At 37.8% G+C, this 21,569-nt stretch overlaps 1 protein-coding gene across 3 annotated transcripts in view; it reads left to right on the top strand.

Annotated features, from left to right (window-relative positions):
* The window catches only part of bcas3 (BCAS3 microtubule associated cell migration factor), a 296,779-nt gene that overhangs the window by 73,833 nt on the left and 201,377 nt on the right, over window positions 1-21,569 (top strand). For 2 of the 3 annotated variants that reach the window (XM_036562324.1, XM_036562319.1), the window contains exon 16: window positions 8,425-8,575. In XM_036562324.1, the coding sequence (XP_036418217.1) occupies window positions 8,425-8,575 (151 nt within the window). Of the gene's footprint in view, window positions 1-8,424; window positions 8,576-15,177; window positions 15,223-21,569 lie in introns of all 3 variants that reach the window. The other variant, XM_036562331.1, reaches the window with a different exon arrangement.

Genomic DNA, 21,569 nt, shown 5'->3' with positions numbered 1-21,569 from the left:
AATCTGAAAAAGTGCAAAAAAAAATAGTTTTATAGCTTGTTTTGGGTTTTTATACATTTTGCTGTCTTGGATAATTATGTCATCTTCTGGTAAATATTACTAGAATTGCTAAATAATGTTTTAATAGTGACTGCAGGGTTTCCATGATCACTATGTTTGTTTTGTTTATAGTTACAGATCGAGGGGGAAATGAATAAGTGTATGTGTGTATGTATGTATGTATTTATAACTTTATATATATAAAGTTATACATTTTTTAAAAATGTATTTTACATTTGGTGACGCTGAGGCTGGAATATTCGATACACTTCCTATACACTTCCCATCATGTAAGTGATGCACATTTTTATTTTCACTTTTTATGCCATACAAAAAAGGCCCATAAGCTTTTAATTGGCATTTTGCAAATTAGCAATTTAGGTACAATGTATTGTATATTAAGCTACATTTGTTTAAAAAAAAAAATACTGAAGTGCATTAATGGTGTTACTGGCTGGCCAGTTGGTGGCACAACATCTATAAACATTTGTGGGAGGCTAGAGTGTTCAGCCCACTGCCTGCTTTGCTTTCTAGCTCATTTCTCTCTCATGTGAATACTTGTAAAGAAGGCTGATATTGCTTTATCAGGCAGTGTTAGCCGTGATGAAGCATAGTGCCCTTTCCCATCATGAGGAAATGTGTTTTTGACACTTCTCATGACCTGAGGCTCTGCGCTGTCCCACAACCGTTCTCACAATTTTTCAAAGAACCTCCACTCTCACTGTACTTAAGTTCCTCTGCTGCCTTAGGTTCCCTTAAGCTCTTTTTTTGAGTTGCCTCATTACCATAATGTAATCTTAGCTCACTTAATTATACTCATTCTTTTATAACCAATAAAAATATGAGAAAATGGCCAACTATTAAAAAGGGAAATGGCTCAACAAACATTTTACAAAGTCAGTTACAGAGGGCCAGATCAAATGCTTTGCATTTTTCCTCTGCTTGATTGGAAGTGAAAAACAGTAAGACTAGGTAAATTGTGGGCACACTCTCCACATACTACTTTTGGACTGGTTCCCATAACAGTTTTTAAGTTAAGGAATTTTATGTGTATGTGTATATGATATATTTTATGTTTTTTGATGTAAGAAAAGTATGATAAGGTGGTAATAAATCACTGCAGTGTGACCACAGATATAAAAATACACATACTTATGCAATTCATTATTCATGTATTGACTTGCAGAGCTAAAATATCCACTATAAAACTTTTTCAGGGATTTTAAAGAAAACTTGAACCACACAAATAAAATTGTGGTACAAAAATAATTTGCAACTTTTTGTGCCATAATTAAAATATTTTTAAGTGGCACCTTTTCTGTATATCTCTGTCTGACCCATCTAACAGGTACTTTTTAAAATAAGTGTCAGGAAACAGAGGTTTTAGCTTTCTTTACCCTCAGTCTTGACACATTTATTTTCATAAATATTTTTAAAGTTGTATCCTTTGTATCGTGTTCAGCTGAAAAATTGTTTGGATATTTTTTTCAGGGCTGTAAGCAGCATGGGCAGTTATGTAATTCACTGCGTATATAACGAAAATTTACTTTCTGTACCTATATGGTGAAGATAAGATATATCACGGAGAAGTCTATAGGCCTGTATTTTAAGCTTTTGATTGTGCTGATAGAATTTAAAGTAGCTTACTTTTGGAGCTGCTACTAGTAAAACTACTTCTGTTGGATTTATTGTTATTATTGGCCTAGTTGGTTCAGCATAGGTGGTGTTGTAGTTGGATGCTGGATACTTTAATTATATTAATGAGTCAGAGAGTAACATCACCACTCATTCACTGTCTTGGAATCAAACAAGAGCAGTTGAAATTTATTTGCACAATATGTGATGATATAGTGATAACATTAATAAAAGGAATTAGAACTTTTTAACTTGCAACATTAAACTTGCTCTTTAGCAGTTAGCTGCAAATGAAAATACAGATGTGTTTCTGTCACATTGCGCTGTTATTTAATTACAGACTTACTTGTTGTAATTATTTGTAATTAATTATTTATCTATGTATATTTTTGTATTTTAATCACTATGTTTACAGACGGAATCAGTATAAGTGATTCTAAACCTGTTGTTGTTGTTGTTGTTATTATTATTATTATTATTATTATTATTATTATTGTCGTTGTTGATTTAGTAGTAAAAAATAAGTATCATTGTAGATATTGCACTTGGCAAAGACGTACATGGACTTAGCTACTGTTTTGTCAGTATCATGTACTGTAGTGCACTGAATGAAGCTCTGGCACGTGCACTGGTAGCTTTTGCATCCTTAGGTAAAGATGTTTAATATATTTAAGGAAATATGCTTTTGCTGCTAATAAATATGCTGTGGTTTTGTTTGAATATATCTGATATAGACTTTTGTCACAGGAGCATTCATGACTTGGAGGGTTGAATATGGTCCCCACTTACACATAAGTAAATTGACATGATCAGATTACTGGCTCTTGATCAGAGCCACATGCTGAGGCACATTGATTGAGTCTGTGGATGCCTTCCTGTTCATCCGCTCATGCCCCATTTGCTCACTCTGCTCATCAGAGGTGAAAGATCCAGACACACACACACACACACACACACACACACACCCACACCCACACACACACACACCCTCTCTCTTTTGTGATGTACTCTTCCAAACAAACTTACTCACATATGGTTCTACTACTACTGTCATCTGAGCCACAGAAGAGTACAGATTCCCACTGTCACCAAGGTGCTTGTCTGATGAGCTGTAAATGCAGACATGTTGTGAACTATTGGATCTAATTTCAGACTTCCTCCTAGAGTGTCCTTATAGCATTCTTCTCTTAGTAAATGACACATCTAGCAGTCCATGTAGTGATTTTAAATATTTGTATGGCGCAGTTTCAAACAATATTTGAGGGGAAAATTTAGAAATAAAAAAAATGTAAACATTTTAACAAACTATAAGAATTTTAATTATTTAGGAAATTGATTGAAAATGAGTGATGCACACAAATGATGATTCTTGACTGACACAAATTGACACATTGAACTGAAAAACAAAACCGAAACTGAAAAAAAAAAACTAAAAACAGTTGACAGCTTACTAAATTATTATGTATGGAGGCTACAGTATGCATCACAAATTCAACATCCTTGACAACAGAACAGTAGTTCATCCAAGGAAATCAGTTTATTCATTTATTTATTTTTTACTTATACTTTACACTTTGGCACTGTCATTTGTTTTTTTTTTTTTTCCATCATTTCAAAAACAGAAGCTGCAGATGGTATTGGCGCACTCGCAGATACTTTCCTTTTTCCGTCTGTTTTGCTGTATTATGCGTATTGAGCAGGATGTCATTTTAAAGTGGTGTCACACCTGTAGTGGATAAGTTCTTGGGCTTTGATCCACTTCTTGATACTCAACCTTTGCTGCTGCTTGGAATGTCTGAATGTGTCTGTAGTTACCAGTGCTAGAAAGCTATTTCTCATTTTCATTACCATTAAGATTATTTGAAAGGTTTAGATTTTGACACTTCATTGTAGGCCTTTTTTCAGGCAAAATTTCTGTCTGTTTTTCTCTTTCGACCAAATGTAATCGAGAAGGCACTTTTGTTTTTTGGCCTTTCTGTTTCAGGGAATGTAAATGTACAGCTTGGCATGTTGAAAAGCTGTGTTATTAGAGGTACTGTAGTGGTCAGAAGCTGTTTGGCATGTGCTTTTACTTTTTGAATAGAACCTCAAGTATCCCAGCTCTCTTGTAAAAGTAGTTTTGCTAGAGCTGCATCCACCAACTTACAATGTACAAGTTTTATAGGATGTTGCTCTTAAAATAAAACACACACACAGACACACACAAACAAAAAACACCAAGAAGTGTATGTATTGCTTCAGAACTTCAAAAAAAAGTACTGTCCCCAAGTCCCATTCAGGGAAGAAGCTGGCATCTTGCCTTTTTCACAGATGCTAGCTTGAAAATAGTAGACCAGCAGATACTGTATAAAAAAGGGGCATATATGCAAGCTGCGGTTTTGCTTTGCTGTTACCTGGGAGTCACCGCTGATGTCTTTTCCACCACTCTCTGATTTCTTCAGAAAACAGTAAATCTTGTGAAGTTTATTTTCTTTGCAGCATCTGTGTTTTATAATGGTTCTTTTAATTTGTTTTCACTTTGTCCGCTGGGATTGCTTTTATCCGGCACTTTCTGGCCTCAGGTTTTTTTTCCCCCCTTTTTGGAAGTGAGTATTTTAATAATGATGGTTCTGGGAATTGCCACAGCCGGACCTGACATGACAGCACTTTCCCCCTCGCGCAGCAGAACAGCCATTGTTCCTCTTCCTCTTCTCTCTCTCCTTTTTCCCTCCGTACCTTAATCCCAGCCTCCTGTGTGCTGCGCACTTTGACTAGAACATGTCTGGGAAACTTGGACCGACTAAAAAAAGAGACACATGAATGGATGAAACGATATATATCAAAGTATTCCCAAGGCAGGAGCAGCTCTTTGCTTATGTGTGTCGCTTCTTTGCAGATGCTTTAGAAGCTCTGTCTCAAGGCCTGCTGTTGCTCCCCAGCTATTTCTCAGCATTTAACACTTTAACCTGCCAAGCTACAGTATATCATACAGCATCACGCAATAATTCCAATGGCATGTTTTTCACATTAAAAAACAAAAAAACAGGATTGCGTAGTGTGCTTATTATAAAAAAATAGTGCTGGGTGGTACTGATCATATTTAGCATCATGTTATTTTTTCCCAAATGTATCATGGTATTTAATGATATTTAAATTCACAAAGTTAATGAACCCACTAAATAAATTAATAAAGTTAACGAACCCACTCTTTCTGAGTACGGATACTCTATGTTAAAAGTATGTCTTACAAAAATGACAGCTTGTTTTGATATGACTAGTTTGTTCTGTTTTGCCTTTTTTATTATACCAAAGGGAACCTTACACAGTATTGTAAATTGCTGTTGTCGGAAGAAGACCTCTTGGGGGTGGGGGGGGGAGTCTGGTTCCATTGACTTACATTGAAAGTAAAGTATGTTTTTTCCTTTTCCTGTAAAGGTACCATTTTGGAGATACAAGGTTTTCTTCCGACAACAGCGAAATGTTAACCAGGCAAAGAACATTTCTTAAAGCAGGAGTCTTTTGTTTTTAGTACTTTGAACTGTTCTTCAAATTCATTTTGAAGTTGCAAGTTAAATTGCATTTAACTGTCAGGTTCTGCATGCCATGTTTAAAAAGTGCACAAAATCAAAAGTAAAACTTAATTGCACTTAACTAAAGTGACCTGGATGTCACACGTGCACAAGTGCAAAAAATAGAATAAAGTAAATAAATAATTGCACTAAACTGTCAGGTCCTAGATGCCACGTAAAGGTGCACAAAATAGTACGTAAAGTGCACAAAATAGAATAATAAAAATAATTTAAAAATGCATACTGCATGGCAACAGGGACAGTGCTTTTTTATGAAATAGAATTCTGTTATGGATATTATGTTCATTATCCAACAATACCAATAAAACTGAAAACCAGTATCCCGGTGATCGTTCTCTTCAGCACCGAAAGCATCAAATCTGGTTGGCTCGTGGTGCTCTACACTTTACTGTATGCAAATAGAACAACTTCAGGGAGAAAAAACAAGATATCAGTGACAGATCAGCCGGCTCTGTGCCATTAGAAGAAAATGCAAATAGGGGCGAGTGTGCTGGATCAGAAGGGTCAGGTGACAGCGTGACCCGGCTGGCCTCCTAGAGTGGGGCTTGCGACGACTGTGGATTTGCATTGATGGATCTTCTTTCCATCGACCTGTCATGTATCAGTGCGCAGGCTATCACGCATGAGTCATTAATCAAATGATGGCTCCATAACCAGGATCGCTCGGACTAGCCAGGCACCTCACCTCTCTCCAACTTTAGATGTGTAATTTCTGACGCTTTTGGCCAAGCAGGCCGTGCGCAGGTTTTCATCAGCCAGCAGCCAATGTGCTCAGTGTTCACACTGTATTAAAAGTTTTTTAGAGAGATGCTGGGCATTTGAGGTCAGTAAACATACTGTAAAACATAGCTGGTGCTTGCAGCTATGCATTTTAACGGGAGGTTAAAAGGATCGAGAGGGAGAGCATATGAGGGGAGAGTATGTCTTCTTGGAAAGATGCTAAATTCATTAAGATTTTTCTTCCCCTTGTCCTCGTCTTTGTCCATCAGAAGCACCATTATGGGTTTTCAGGCTGCTTCCTGTTCAAATTCCTTTTCTTTTCTGCTGCTCTTGCACACAAAAGGTAGCTGCGCTTGGGGTGTAGTGGTTTTGAAATGTGAAGGGCCCTTGAGAGCCAGGCGCTGCGTGGAATGGGGCTGGGGTTTGTGTAATGTCTCCAGCAAAAGCCCGGCTTTATTGAGGGCCATGAGGCCTAAATGGCCTCTCTCTTGGTAAGCACAAAGCCAGCGTTTCTGAGTATTAGCGAAACATAGAGGCTGGGTAATGATCTAAAACCCCTCCAAAACACTGGTGCATGGCTGTTCTCGGTACTTTCTCTCCCAGATAATCAGTTTTTGTGTTTTAGGATTTTCTCCTTTTCCTCATTGAAGGCTTCTGCCCTCTGTATAGGCAAATGTTCTGTAGGGTTACTCAGTTGGTCCCAAAAAGTAAAGTATATTTGAAGAAAGAAAAAGTAATGGGGTAAGAAAAACACCACTTGAACTTCAGTGATTGAGAGCGCATAGCATGTATTTATTGTGTAAGATTGTGTTATTTTGAGTATTGTACCCTATAATAGGGCATTTGAAGTTGGATAAACGCAAAGACGCTTTTGAAAGAAAGTAATGTTGGGGTGCAAGCCACTACACACACTCTTTTTATGTATAAAATTAGATAATGATAGCTTAAACTACTTTATTTAACTGATGCATTTTCTTCGCTCCAAATGTTATAGTGAACGCAAAATGGAAAAATACAAAGATTTACAAAGTACAATCATAATACTATAGATCTGTATGTTCCATGAAATTTACATATGAACAAAATTTATTTGAGATTTAGAACACCCTTTTCAGGTATACACAGATCTGATGTGTTGGTTCATTTTCAGACCTGGATTTAAAAAATTATTAAAAATGTAGAGAAAATGGGACTCCTATAAACATGCAAGACCTGGTAGACCACCAAAACTTTCCCCATCAGATAAACAGTGCTTAAAGCTTTCTTCTTTAAGAGATGGTAGAGCATCAAGGTTCAGTCTTGCTCCAGGTGTTTCTGTCTCCTTCCACTGTGAGAAGACAACTCAGTGCCAAGGGTCTGAAAGGATGTGTAGTTTTCAAGTGGCCATTACTGAGAAAAGGAAATTGATATAAAAGAAGGCAGTTTGCACTAGAACATCGAAAGTGGGCCTCTGAGATGTGGAGTCCTTGCAGATTTCTAAAAAAATAAGAATAATTATTAAAACAAATCTTCTGAGAAAAATGAAAGCTGTTATAAAGGTAAAGGGTGGACACACTAGGTAATAAAAAAATGGTATTATATTTTGCTGTTGAGGTTTTTAGTTGTTTTTTTTCCTGACACTGAAAAATGAATAACTTGTACTTAATGGCTGTTTTGACTGGAAATGAAATAAATAAAGGGTAGTCTGTGACTGCATAGTACAGTGTACCAGGCCACACTAGTGTAAACAAGCCTAATGGTGTGAAGGATCTTTATTATGCTCTTTTTCACTGCCATGAGGGTTAAATATATGAGTTGTCCATGGATCTGTAAGATTTATATTTATATTATGTACTGTGAAAACAAGAGTGTGCTTGTGTGCATTTTTGCAGCATTAATGTGTAGCTGATGCTTCACTCAGCTTTGAAATGATGTAGGGGGTGTAGCAAGAGTCTTTCCTGAGCTGCCTGACTTCCTGGCTTCACCACTGATGGACCACCATGTCCGATCAAGTCCATATGCGCATCAGTCACGTCTGCTTCTCTGCTTCAGACATGAACTCCCCCCACCTTGTTTTTGTTTTTCAAATTCTCACTTCAAGAGAATCGTTTGACTCTATCAGACTCCAGAAAGGAGCCCTTTTAAGTCGGGAAATTACATTTAGTGTGTGCTTGTATGGCACAATCTTTGCGTAAGTCATTGTGAGGAGGTTTGAGGAGTTGGGGTAATTTAAGCATGGCTGGTGATTATGGTTGATTAACGCAGGGCTCTCTAGCACGGCATCTTGAGCTAGTTAGGTTTAATCAGGCCTTTACTGGACGATGTCGAGTGGCCTAACAGAACCTTACATGTGCTATGGGTGTGGATTCTTCCTGTGTCAGAAAGACTTCTTGATACATTTGGTTGTTAATTCTTAAAGAGTGTCAGTGGCAAAAATTGTATCATTGTATTTTAAATGAAACCTGTTTTTTTCTGTTTTCAGCTAAACTTACCAGCCAAGAATCCTACAACAACTTCACCAACAACAACATGGGGAATCCACGGCTGTCTCCTCTGCCAAGCCTGACTGTCGTACTGCCACTGGCTCAGATCAAGCAGCCCATGACCCTGGGCACCATCACTAAGCGCACAGGGTAAGGTTCAGCACATAGTTCTCAAGTACAATTAACTTTAAAATTGTTCTAATTATTATGATACTGTATGTTGTACATATATTGTGATATTCTTATATGCCTTTTCTTTAGTGATATCCTTGTATGGCTTCTTCTAATCATTTGAACTTTAAAGAGGAATGTTTTTGTTTTTATAAAGTATTTCATTTGTGATCAATTTATTGTATGGACTTTTCAAACTAAACAGTAAAAGTCAGTTTTGCTGTGACATCTAATAAATTTTACTAAATACCTTGGATATTGTGATAAGCCCAAAAATCCATAAACAGCCCTGAAACTTAAACAGCTTAAATAATTCTGATAAACTAAAAAAACTAAAAAAAGACATTTAACATAAAAAGTTTGGAAAAATATTGCAGCATTGTCTAAACATTTCTGTTGTTCCGGAGTTCACGCATCATCAAATATCATTTTGAAATATTGGTAAAATCTAAACATCTGTCACATACCAATGTCTTAATTTTAGCAAATATCCACCAATACCAATATGATTCTGATATCGTTGTGCATCCCTAAAATATGTTTATTTATTGGCTGTGGGGTTTTGGTTAGGGTAACTTTCTGTCAGGCCAAATCAAACATTCTCATAGACCAACTTTGGGCAGCCTTTTATATAGTGTAATATCGTTATTGTCTGCTTAGTGGAAAATATGTTTATAAATTTGAGTTCACATCACCCAATCTTATTAATAATAATAATAAAATTATTATTATTTTATAATAATAAAAACTGCAAACCCTTACACGATCTGAAACCAAGCCTTTCTTGCACTGTGTTTAGTGAATTGTTCACCTCTCTACCTTCATAACTTCCTAGTGTAAAAGAGGGTCTGTTGGAGCGTGGGTTGACTAATTTAACCATAATGAACTCTTTTCTTTTCAGAATGTGATCTTGTCTGACTTTACAGAGCTGGCAGTCATAATTTGAAATATCCCCCCTGGAGCCATTGATATTTGAATGTGCGTGTCTGTCTGGCAAGTTTGCACTAATGTACCATAGTTTTGGAGTTTTTTGTGGAGCTCAGAAGATAAAAACGATGAAAATGAACCCTCCTGCTCATTTCATGCAAACCGTGTCAGTTTTAAAGCCAAGCACGCACGAGTTTGCATTTGTTGTTCAGACTGGACTTTGATGTCTAACTTGTTCTGCATTCTCTTGATATGTATAGTTAGACTGGTATGCAAACCTTGCACTATGTTCTCCTTTATGTTGTTCTTTTCCCTCCTCAGCCATTATTCAGGTATAAATGATGAATAATACCTGCCAGACACCCGCAATATCGTGCAGTTTGTCTCTATGTAATATGAACACAGCCTTTAAGACTGGTCAACCGTATCAATGACTGCAGTATGCATTTACATACTGGCTCATCGTAATTATGACTTATTCCAATTGTTTATTTTTATTTAAATGGAAAGTTTGAATAGGAAATACGCTAACGAAACAAGTGACGCAGCAGGGTCAATGACATGCAGTAGACAAAGAAATACCGTTGGCGGGGAGGGATCATAGGTTCATGATTTATAGGAGATTCATGTGGCTCACTTTTAGGTGAGGCAGGTGGTGAATGGCTACATGAAGCCTTTTTTCAGGCTAATTAGAGCATTTTTACACATAGATAATAATCATAGCAGAAATATACAAACTGAAAGATTTTTTGTGCAGTGGTGGACTATCCATAAAGTGTCAAATTGTACCAATTATGTATGATGCAAGCATTTTAGATCATTGTGTTCTTGTCATGCAAATTCTAGTAGATATACTGTGCCTCTAACACTTGCCAAGGTGTGAGTACCTCCAGGGTGTGATTACCTCTTTCCTGAACTAATAAATAAGGAAGGTTTCTATCGTTTGCCCTCACTTCTCCACATTGTTTCTCGTTCACTCTTACCAGAAATCTGGCCGTCTTTCTTCTGCACATTTTCTCTCACTCTCTATTGTATGTACTGTCTTTTGTGCACACTCTCTTTCACTTTCTTTATCTTCATTCTTCCTTGCCCCAACCTTTCAGCTGAGGCCAGCTTGTGCAGACTAAACAGAGGGCCTTTTTTTCCCTTTTTTTTGTTTTCTTTTTTTTTTTGTTAAACCTTTGTCAGTCAGCTGTTGCTTTGCATCCTCTCTGCCTCAGCTCATATCCGTCCTGCCCATCAAATGCCCAACCATTCCTACTCTTCCCCAGCCGGAAGTCTTAGTGCTGCACATCTGTGCTGGGAATGGACCTGGCCAGCACATGGGGGTGCTGTCTGAAGTGTAGACGGTGGCTCAGTATTAAGGGAACTAGACGTTTGGCATCACAGCTGCATCCGGCTTCTGGGCCAGTGCAGAGAGGAGCAGGTTGGACACCTCCCCCCCGACCCTAGTGTGTGAGATTAGGCACTCTCACGCTGGCTGCGCAGCAGCAGCAAAGTACCATCTGTCACATGCCATTGTGTACTGTACTTATGTGTATGCGACTCTGGGCAGATGCATTTACACCTGTATGAACAATCTCTGCTGGCAGGATGGCAGTGAAACACACCACCTGCTTAACCTACATTAGCTGCTTTGCTTTGAGGGGGGCCTCTTTCCTCAAAAGAACGACTCGGGCCTCTGCCAGTCATATATTCCATTTAAAGCTTTTATTTCACACGCTCCATCCCTGTAATCTCTCACATACAGATAGGTGTCATGGAAATATAGCTGCAAAACATTTATTTCTTGCTTACAGAAATGGCTCACTAGCTCCCTAGATGTAGTTACATTTGGAAATAGACAGTTAAAATGGGCATCGGGTGAGTCTGTAGTAAAACATTTTTAATGTAGTTTATTTTAAGTCATTCTTTCTTGAAGTACTTCAGGGCTAAGGGACGGCAGTTAAAATGAGCCATTTGACTTACACTGGTACATTTATTTATGTTGATTAATGTGCATTATACCTTATAAACACTACCATTCAAAGGCTTTCATATTAAAAACAATTATTTAATATGCACTACCAACCTATACAGTGCAAAATTAAACACTAGACAACTAGACTTTTAGATGTTGTGTTCAAAATTTCAAGAATTTTCACATCAATACGTTATTCAAGGATAAATAATATACTGTAGTTATGTTTTTAATCAAATTTTGGTCAAGTTTTCTGGCTTGAGATGGGATTGTCACTCTTGAAATACAAGGTTTTGTGAATGTTACTTTTTCAGCTCTATTAATCATTCTAGACACATCTAGCTATTTATAATCTACATGCATAGTAATCGTATACATTTATCTGCCACCATGTTGAAACATTGATTACAAATTTTTAAACAGCGATTCTAAACTTTGGAAGGGTAGTTAATAAATAAAAAATAAAATTTCCTAGTTCCTGCTCTGTGTAAATATTGTACTCAGAATTCCAGACAGTGTGTAATTCCATATGATTCAATGCAGTAAATATGCTTTGGTTATGTTGCCCCACCTACCCAATCCTGTGCTCTTGAATAGCTATTAAAATGATGTGCAGAAGTGACATGGCTGCCTTTGATGACATTATGCTCTCATGCAGCTGTTTGCAGTCATGCAGCTATCTTTGTTTGATAATTATGACAATATCTTCTGCCAAACGCATACTCATCATTTTACTAGCTTACTATTTAGTAATTTCAAATTTAGATCTGTGACATTGATATAAAATGTCACTTATCTTGTTAAATAAAAGTCACAGTCCATTTAACCCATCACTGTCTATATTTGAAATGTTAATTTTTGAGTTCTTGCACAGATTTAAAGAGATTACTCAAATTAATTTAACTCCATGAATAAAAAGTGAGTTTTTTTAACTTAGTTTATCATATTAACAAAACAATAGAATATCCTTCTTTGTGAATGTAAGTAGTAAAATTTTGTTTTAGTGAAAAATTTACAGTACTGTGGGAAAGTCAGAGACCACGCTATTTATTAATGTACAGTGAAATTGCCTATTAAATAGTTATCAAATGTTCAAGAGACATTTCTGAGAAGATTAGATATAAGATAATCTACTTGCATAAAGAAGGAGAAAGTTGGTGGAAATAAGTGGGGGCCAGGAAAGAGTTTCCAGAACTAGGGTTTAAATGTAAACTAATATAGAGAAAATGTAATATTATATTTAGTTATTGAGACTTCTGTGTACTTTCCTGTGTATGTTTTCTGCTTTTTCTCCTTCTGCTGCAAAATGAATAACAAACTGTTTTGACTGGAAATTGAATTAAAATTAATTTAGAAAAAAGGTGCTCTCTGACTGTTGAACAGCACTGTGTATATCGAACCAATATTTTTAGGTGTTGAAAGCTGAAAACTGAAGGAAAAAACAATAATACTGACAGTAATAAAAGCAGAAGGTTTACTTTGCCATTTTGTGTATCAGTTCCTTAGCTTGACTGTAAGACTCTCAATGCATGCTTGTTCTGTGATGTGAGCCAAACGTACATTTGAGCATCAGTAGCACAAGTGCATTGTTGTCAGAGCACTGGCAGAATTTCACTTTGAAGTAGAGGGAATTTCCCTTGCTTGTTTTATCCCTGGGTCAGTGTTTTCTCACTCTACCCTAGAGTTTGTGTAAATCCTGGACAGTGATGACAGGGGTTCCCCTGATGGATATACGTCCTGCGGTCACCAGGTCTTAAACCTACAACACCTTTTGATACTGCAAGGTCAACACGACCTCCTTCATGCTGTGAAGTCATCTGGAATGCACTGAACCACAGTTACATATTCATTGTTTTTTTATTGCTCCAAGATGATAATGCAAATATTAAATACAAGTGCTTTTAAGTGAAAGGGATACAAATAGTCTCCTCTGTAGATGTAGAGAGTAGGTTCATGGTCCTCTTTTATTGATGAACATAAAGCAGTTCTTGTTCTCTTGACCTAATTATAAACCCCTATCAAAATCACCACCTTTTACTACCTTAAGTCTGTGTTACTGACTGACAGAGCCATAAATCAAAATGTCAGACGCAAAGGCCCATTTAAGGTAATCCACCTTTTACATATTTCCCCCAAGCAGTTTGCTACTCTGTCTAGTCACCAGCATGTTCAGTTGATCAGTAAAATCCTTTACAGTATATGAGCAGCTGTTCTGTAACAGCTTTCCAATAAGAAGCAGACATTAAGATGGAGTGTCTATGTAACCACTTGGTTTTGTGCTGACAGCGATATTTGCCCTGGTAAATTGTACTTTTGCTTAGTAGGAGTATGTACGTGATTAACTTTTCTTGGAAGGATAAAGTCTCATGCCCCGTTATTGCCTTTTTTAATTGTGTTGGGGTCACACACAAAAACACTGCTTAGTACTAATTCTTGATCAGCCATCTGCACCTGTTCACTTGTCAGGGTGTCAGGAGCAGCGCTTAAATAAAGCCTTTCTTGGTATCTTTAACCTTTATTTAGATCTAATAAATAAATAAGAAAATGGGAATTTGATTTATTTGCCTCTGTTTTATTTGACATGATTGGTTTCTGTATTTATTACTTTCAGTGATTCAGGGATACATGTGCAGATTCACTGGTGGTTTTGGGTTGAAAATAAAATGGCTCGATTTGTGTTGTAGACATTGTGGCCCCTGGTTCCTGTCACCACCCCTGTAAAGAAAATCTGAGTTGTCAAGTTTCTCTAGATCGGAGTATTTTATATCAAACCACTCTGGATGACTTTGTTAACATGTCAAAGGTGGAATTATGCAGAATAAAAACCCTTTAAAAGCTATTTAAAAGCTGGACTTGAACGAGAGGATTGGCGATTCCATCAGAAGCCCTCTTCCAACATTAAACCCAGGACGTAACTGGGGTACTTTTACCAGTAATGTTCAAACTTTGTGTCATTCACATATGCAACCCTTAAACGGTATTTTACTGAGATGTGCATGTTTACATTTGCCAAGAAATTTCTGGGAAACGGGATGTGACCTCCTCAGCATGATCAAACAACAGCTTCTTCATTTCTAAATTATGTACATTCATGCAGATTTTTTCTCTGAAAACTTGGCTGTAACAACAAACATGTCAAACACAACTTTGTGATTTGCTGTGTCGCTTTTGCACAAAAGCAGGGTAGGCTTCCCGTTTATTTCTAGAACCATGTCAGCTTTACTGTGATTTTGACTCCTGGCTTGTGTTCACTTAACCCCTTCCCACTGAAGTACTGTTAAATGCCCAGGTAAAAGTGCATGTGTGAAAAGGGCTATAGTAACATGCAGCAAACGAACAGTTTGTTTGAACTTCAGGTGGTTTGAATGGTCAAACTAGGAAAATGCGTTAACGGCATTACAATAAATAGTGACATTAACACATCATTCACTCATTAATTGTGACAACCCTGATTATTATATAGTTACTTGCAATTTTTGGTAAAATACTTGAACATGCTACGTGTAAATACATGCTCTTTGGAATTATATCTAGGTTATCATTACGTAATCATTCTAGCATACAGATCTGATTTGATTTTTTCCTGTAATGTGCTAAAGTAGACATGTAAAATGCTCTGTGTTAAATGTTTGCCCAATTAAGTCGATAATAATGGTTTTTCCATGTATCTGTGTGTATCTCTCCCGTCATGAAGACCCTACCTCTTTGGGGCAGGATGTTTTTCCATTAAAACTCCATGGTGAGTTTTTCCAATTCACTCCCAGCATGCTTCGCTTTGTATTTGCTTCAGCAAGCGACTGCATTCATTTCATTTTTCATTCATCTCCAAGTATTATTTTAGCTTGTTCTTTATTAGTATGTTTCAGCAGCCTGTGGCTTTTTTGTGTTTCGTTGAACATTATGTGAAGCTTTTAACTGGCTGCAGTAGCACATTCCATTAGTATTTATTTATTTTTAATTGCCTCGAATTTTTAAAGTCAATTTTTATTTAGAAAGTAGTTTTGTAACTGTAACTACGAAAAAATACAAGAAGCCTTATAGCTCAGGTTCAAAAGATAAGAGTTACAAAATGCAAGAATATTATAAATGATAAAAATTAATTACTTACTTACAGTAATGACCCCCAAAAAAATTTGGGAGTAATGAGTCACTAAAAACAGATGTTTTAGATGCAGTGGTGCTGTGGTGTGAGCGTGTTCATGTGATTGTGAAGAGATAGTGTCTCTGTGTGTGAAGAGTTGGTTCCTGAGACATTGTGTTCCAGGCCTTGGGTAGACATCACTCGCCTTCACTTCTGCTGTGGTTTACTTGAGGCCACTTTCCCATAATTACGTCTCCCTCGCTTGCTTCATTTGTCTTGTTCAAACTTAAAGACAATGATTGTTTATTTAAAAGCATCATCTTTGTGTTGAATTATGATTTTATGGCCTGGTGACGTGAATAATGATGTCTGTTTGTGATGCTAAACTGCACACAGCCTCTCTCTGTGTGGTGCTTTGGAAAGGGTGATGGAGGATCGGTCATCCATCTGTTTCTCCTTTTGAATTGACGTGAAGATTTTAGTACATAATTGGGTAATTGTTATCAGTGGCTCAAATGGTTGTAATGAGAAACACTGATTGCCTGAACCCTGTCAGCATTTTTGTACCCATTTCATTTCTTAGGAAATACTGGCAAAACATGATCAGAAGCCAAAAAAATTATATATTCACTGTTTACATTTAGCAGCATACTCTGCAAAAGTAAGAAACAACCCTTTGTTTATTTAACCTCTTAACAAGTTTATTTCATACAAAGTCTTATTATTCAGTAACTACAGGGACTTCAATGCAAACCAATGGAGCTGTTTGTAGGTTATAGAAGTGTGGTTTGTTAAGGGGTTGATTTCCACTCAGTGGTCATTTTTAACTTTTCAGGAGATCTTTCTGAGGAGATTAGATATAAGATAATCCACTTGCAGAAGGAAGGGATAAGTCAAAGGAAAATAAGTGACTGGAATCTAAGAAAATGATTAAAAAACATGTACAAAATGGGACTCCTATCAACCATGCAAGACCTGGTAGACCACCAAAACTGTCAATATCAGACAAACACGACTTGAAGCTTTCATCTTGAGAGACAGGAAAAAAATCAAGCTCCAGTCTTGCTTCAGATCTGAAAAAAATCCACAGGCATTTTTGATAATCCTTCTACTGTGAGAAAACAGCTAAACACTATGAGCCTGAAAGGATGTATAGCTGTCAAGAAGTGGTTATTGAGAAAAGGAAATAGACAAAAAAGAAGAAAATTAGCAAATTAAACAAAGAAGCAGATGGTGTTGTTAGAACCTCAACATCACCAAATATGTTTGGGATATTTAGGATGCACGAACATGCAAATATAACCAACTTTTAAGACTGAACCGTGGAGCTGTATAATATCCCTGCAGATTTCTTTGAAAAACTAAAAGCAAGTCTCCCAAAAAGTATGGAAGATAAATAAATATATAGATAAAAATAAAGATAAAAGGTTGAACACACTAGATACTGAAAAAGTAATGTTATATGTAGTTGTCGAGGCTTTTTTGTCATTTTCTGTGTATTTGTATATTTTCTGCTTTTTTTCTGATGCTGAAAAATAAATAACTTGGTACCTAATGGTCATTTTGGCTCAGTGTTAAATAAATGAAGGAGTGGTGTCTGACTTCTTTCTGACAGTATTGCATGTATTTGGTGTAGTAGGGCTAAATAATTTAAATATGATGGATGCATTTAATAAAATTGATCTATATGTCCTTCTTCCTATCATCTACACCCATAAAGTAGCCCAGCAAATACTATGGTGGTGTTTAAGTAATTTTACAAATCTGCATAAATTTGCTTTTTTCCTATTTTCTGGAAATGTTTGAACTAAGTGCATATGTCACAGAATGAATAAGAAGTTTTTGGAATTTTATTTTTTAGATCATTTATGTAGTTTAACATGTTAAGTTGAACAGCACTGCTTTTGTCATAATCCATGGATCAAAACAAATTGAATAGTAAAGCTCTCTTAGAAAGAGTCTCTGGCTAAAAGAAGCCCAAATGTGATAGTTTCAGTTGGAAAAGATGGAAGAGGTCTGTGAAATGAACTTGCGTTTCCATCTTTATCACGTCCTCTTCTACCTTTTAATTGGAACTTTTTTCCCATCCTGTCTCAATTCGTGAGAATGAGAAACAGTGATACCCCTAATGACTTATTCCTTAATGAGCCAGTCCAATGTTACTGCAAGATGCTCCAGCACCATATCCTGCCCTACAGTTCATTTGCTTAACAATTAGCTCTTGAGTGTGGAATAACTCTCAAATGGTCCAGGGATCAAATGGCAAACATTTAACTGTGGAGGAGATGAAGCAATCTTCAGCTTTTCTTATGAAATTTATATGTACTGTGTTCAAGTGACATCTATACTGCCAATGATTGCTAGTGATCCATTGGAGCCCTAAGCATTTTTGAGCAATTCTAGGAGCTCATCATTCATTTAAATTTGGTTGAGCTGCAGACCTGTGGAACTCACATCATTTCTTTGAGGAAAGAAAAGTTGCACAGGAATGGATGCCTTTCACATTGGTGTTGTGATGTGGTAGAACAGTAGAAGAGGAGGAGAAAAGTCCTTGTTCCTGCCTCAGTGTTTGATGCAGGGCTATGTTGTTTACGAGAGAGAAGACTCCCAAATGGCCACCATTAGCACAGTGCATTCAACAGTCGTTCGTCTGGCTGTGTTTGGGAATGGCTGCTGTAAAATAATAAATGTGACATTGAAGGATATGTTCACATGCTGCTGAACTCTTTCAAGCACACTTTAATACCGATATACACCAGCCATATGGCTTTTGAGGCAGGCCCACTGAGTCACGACCAGCGCACTGCTTTTTTGTAGCTCAGTGGCTGACAGGAGCGAGCACCGTGCTGTATTTGTTTACTACAGGCCCTGAAAATAAATGAAGGCTGCTTCTGCCCCTCGATGGCGCCTCGCCTGCTTCCAGACCATAATGCATGGGGACTTTGATGGTGGACATTACAGATTGAATTATGCCCTTGAGGAAAAGCTATTAGCTCAAGTCAAGAGTCCTCATTTGTTAAATTAAAAGTGGAAATGACATGCGAGGAGTCTTTTCAGTGAATTAGGAAGACAGAAAAACTCCCCAACTCTCTCGGCTAGGAGCAGCAGAGGCAGAGGGAAAATGCCAAGAAAGGGGAAAAAAAATGAAAGAAAGAAAAAGAGGAGACCTATTTGGCTCCAGTTCAGTAACGTCCATCTTTCCTTCTCAGGCACCATGCTAAGTATGTTTATATTTTATAATTTATTGTTATTGGGTTACGTTTTTCATAGGATGCCCTCAAGTGCCAATATTTATTCTGAATAATCTGTTCATACATATGGTCTGCAGAATCACTGGAGCTCGTGTTGTCTGGGACAGGAGCTGAAACCCTAACACTTTCAAGCCACTTCAAGCAAGAGCAAGAGGAAAAGAGTGATTTAAAATACAGACATATCAATGCCAGTGGTTGTTTTACTTAAAGAACCAGAATAGTGCGAACCAAGCTGTGATCTGGCTCCGTTGGCAGCCACTGTTGACCAAACCCTCTTCAAAGAGCTCTCCTCAAAAACCCCAATGGCAAGACAGCTCTCAGTTCCCTGGGCTCAGGGATCCCAGCCAAACCTGCTCTTCAGCTCAAACCCAGTGCCATGCACCGCTCTCTTTTACTTCAGCAGTGGTTTGAAATTCGAAGCTTGCCAATTATACCTTAAAACATGTCCTAAAGAATAATGTTATTTCCAGATTTATTATTGGAGGCTCTTACCAAAAAAGCAGCAGCAAGTAGGGGGATATAGTTTCCTCTCTAGGCGTCGGTGTTCAGCAGGCTGTGATTCTATAGAAATTAATGTTGTCATCCTGGAGTCAGGTTGTGTTACTCAGGCTATTGGAACCAGCTGACTTAAAGGCCTCGAGGCCCAACACTGGCTTTTAAGGGAGTGAATTGGCTACTTAGACATTAAACACCTTCCCAATATCGCTCTTCTTCACCTACCTCCTACAGTGTAAAACTGTGTGATATCATTTGCTTTCTCCAAAGCTTCCAACTAAAGCAGTGGGCAGTGAAGTGGTGGGCAGTGAAGTTTTATCGTCCACTTTAAAGTGCTCCTCTTGGCTGTCAGCGGTCAGAGCAGAGTGAGTTGTACCTGCTGTTGTGTGTCTGCAGCGTATTGGATACACTTGGCTTCATTACTGTCATCAAGTGGAGAGGGAGAAGTAGTAGTGTGCTTGACTTGAGAAGTTGTGGACTTGCTTGACTTTCTTGAAGCATTTTTTTCTATTAAGCAGACTGGAATGACACAGTTTGGTTACTAATCCGAACCCAGCACTATCCCTTGTCAAGTATCTGTGTGTGTTTCCCTTTGCACAGCAGAACCGTGAAAGTGTCTTTACTGTTACCAGTAAATACAAACATCAGTAGCCTCTACGAGAGCTTCATGTTCTGATTTACCTTTATTCAGCGTTTGGTATTGTGTATAGACTCACAGATGGTGATTCTGGCTAGCTAATGCTTTTTTAGAATTAGCAGTTGACTAATTCGAGTGGTGATGCGTAGTAGTGGGTGGTATGGCCAAAAATGTATAAGGTTTCTGATGCTTTTGGTATATATCATGGTGTAGTGCAATAAGAATGCCGTATTATGCTGGTTTGTCCCTTCACTTTTAATGTGAAACATATTTAACAACTGAAGAAAGTGTAAAATAGTGAAAATAGGCGAAATAGTAAGAACAGATTTGAACAGTATATAGTCAGATGTCAATGTTGCTTTCTTACCTTAAGATAAAGGTGAGTGCATTTAAGTACATAGCGGCTTCCCTGAGCTTGTCAAAAATGATGCATCTGATGGAATTTGGTAAGTATAACTAGCCATTCATGCTATCATGCATAGCCTGAAACAGCTGGCTTAGTGGGGGGCAACTTAATGTAGTGCGCATGGAAAGCAGACTAGTCTCCTTGCTAAGCTAACGCCTAACATCCAACCCCAAGAGACTGGCTTTTACCTCCACTCGGTTTTCCACCTGTTATTCATTAACTCATTACATTCTGATGTCTGACAACAAACTGGACTCACTTACGTTAGACTCCAACTCACTACACGGGAGATGTCATACCCTGAAAAGAATTTCAACCAGTATGCCAGATGAACTGGTTTATCACCCTCTACTAAGGACACATGACAATGTTTTGACGATTGTGTTTGACCAGTCCGTTGTCTACACAGATGTATCCCAGCCCAGTCCCCCGAGCTGGTCTATATTTTTGCTCCAACCTAACTCTCAGCACATAGGGATGAAGGAAAAATGTGGACCGTCTGGGGGGCCCAGAGGACAGGGTTAGGAAACATTGCTCAACACCATTTCTAGCTCTGTCTATACATGCCAACATAGCATGCTTGACACTTTAGCAAAAGGGCTAACCTAATTCATACTTGCATGCATACTCAGGTATGGTTCACTTGGCAGTGCAAATGATGACAAAATGCTTAATCATAGATTTATAGCCGCACCATGTCGCACCGCTCAGCATTGCCCTCCGCAGTGGGTTCACTTGGCTCTGGACACTCAATTTCCCCCTGACAGACGCACAGCCAGCCAGCCATACGTCCACTCAGGCCAAGGCAATATCCTGACACACTGCTATCTCCTCATCAACTGCACATACTACACCTCACATATTTAGTTATTCAACTTTTCCCTTGTCCAACACTAATAAATACTGGCCAATAGTGCTCTTCAAGTCCCCCCCACTCTTTTTTTTTAAAACTTTTTTTATTTTTTGACCTTTGCCACCATCCCACGCGTGGTGTCAGTTGAACAAAGACGTCAGCATCACTCTTCATCCTAAGAGTAATTTATGACTTGCTGACAGCTTTAAAGGAAGTGAAAGAGTGAGAGTTCAGGTCACTCAGCACCTATTAGTGTGTCATGTGGGGCTAGAGAGAAGAGTTCAAATTCTGGACAATCCATCCACATTTACTTTCAGACTAGACTCAACTGCCTTTGAAACATCTCATATATTTCATTATACT

Source organism: Colossoma macropomum, unplaced genomic scaffold (genome assembly GCF_904425465.1).
Source record: "Colossoma macropomum unplaced genomic scaffold, Colossoma_macropomum, whole genome shotgun sequence".
In the NCBI taxonomy this organism is placed as follows: Eukaryota; Metazoa; Chordata; class Actinopteri; order Characiformes; family Serrasalmidae; genus Colossoma; species Colossoma macropomum.
This window is presented reverse-complemented; position numbering and strand designations above follow the sequence as displayed.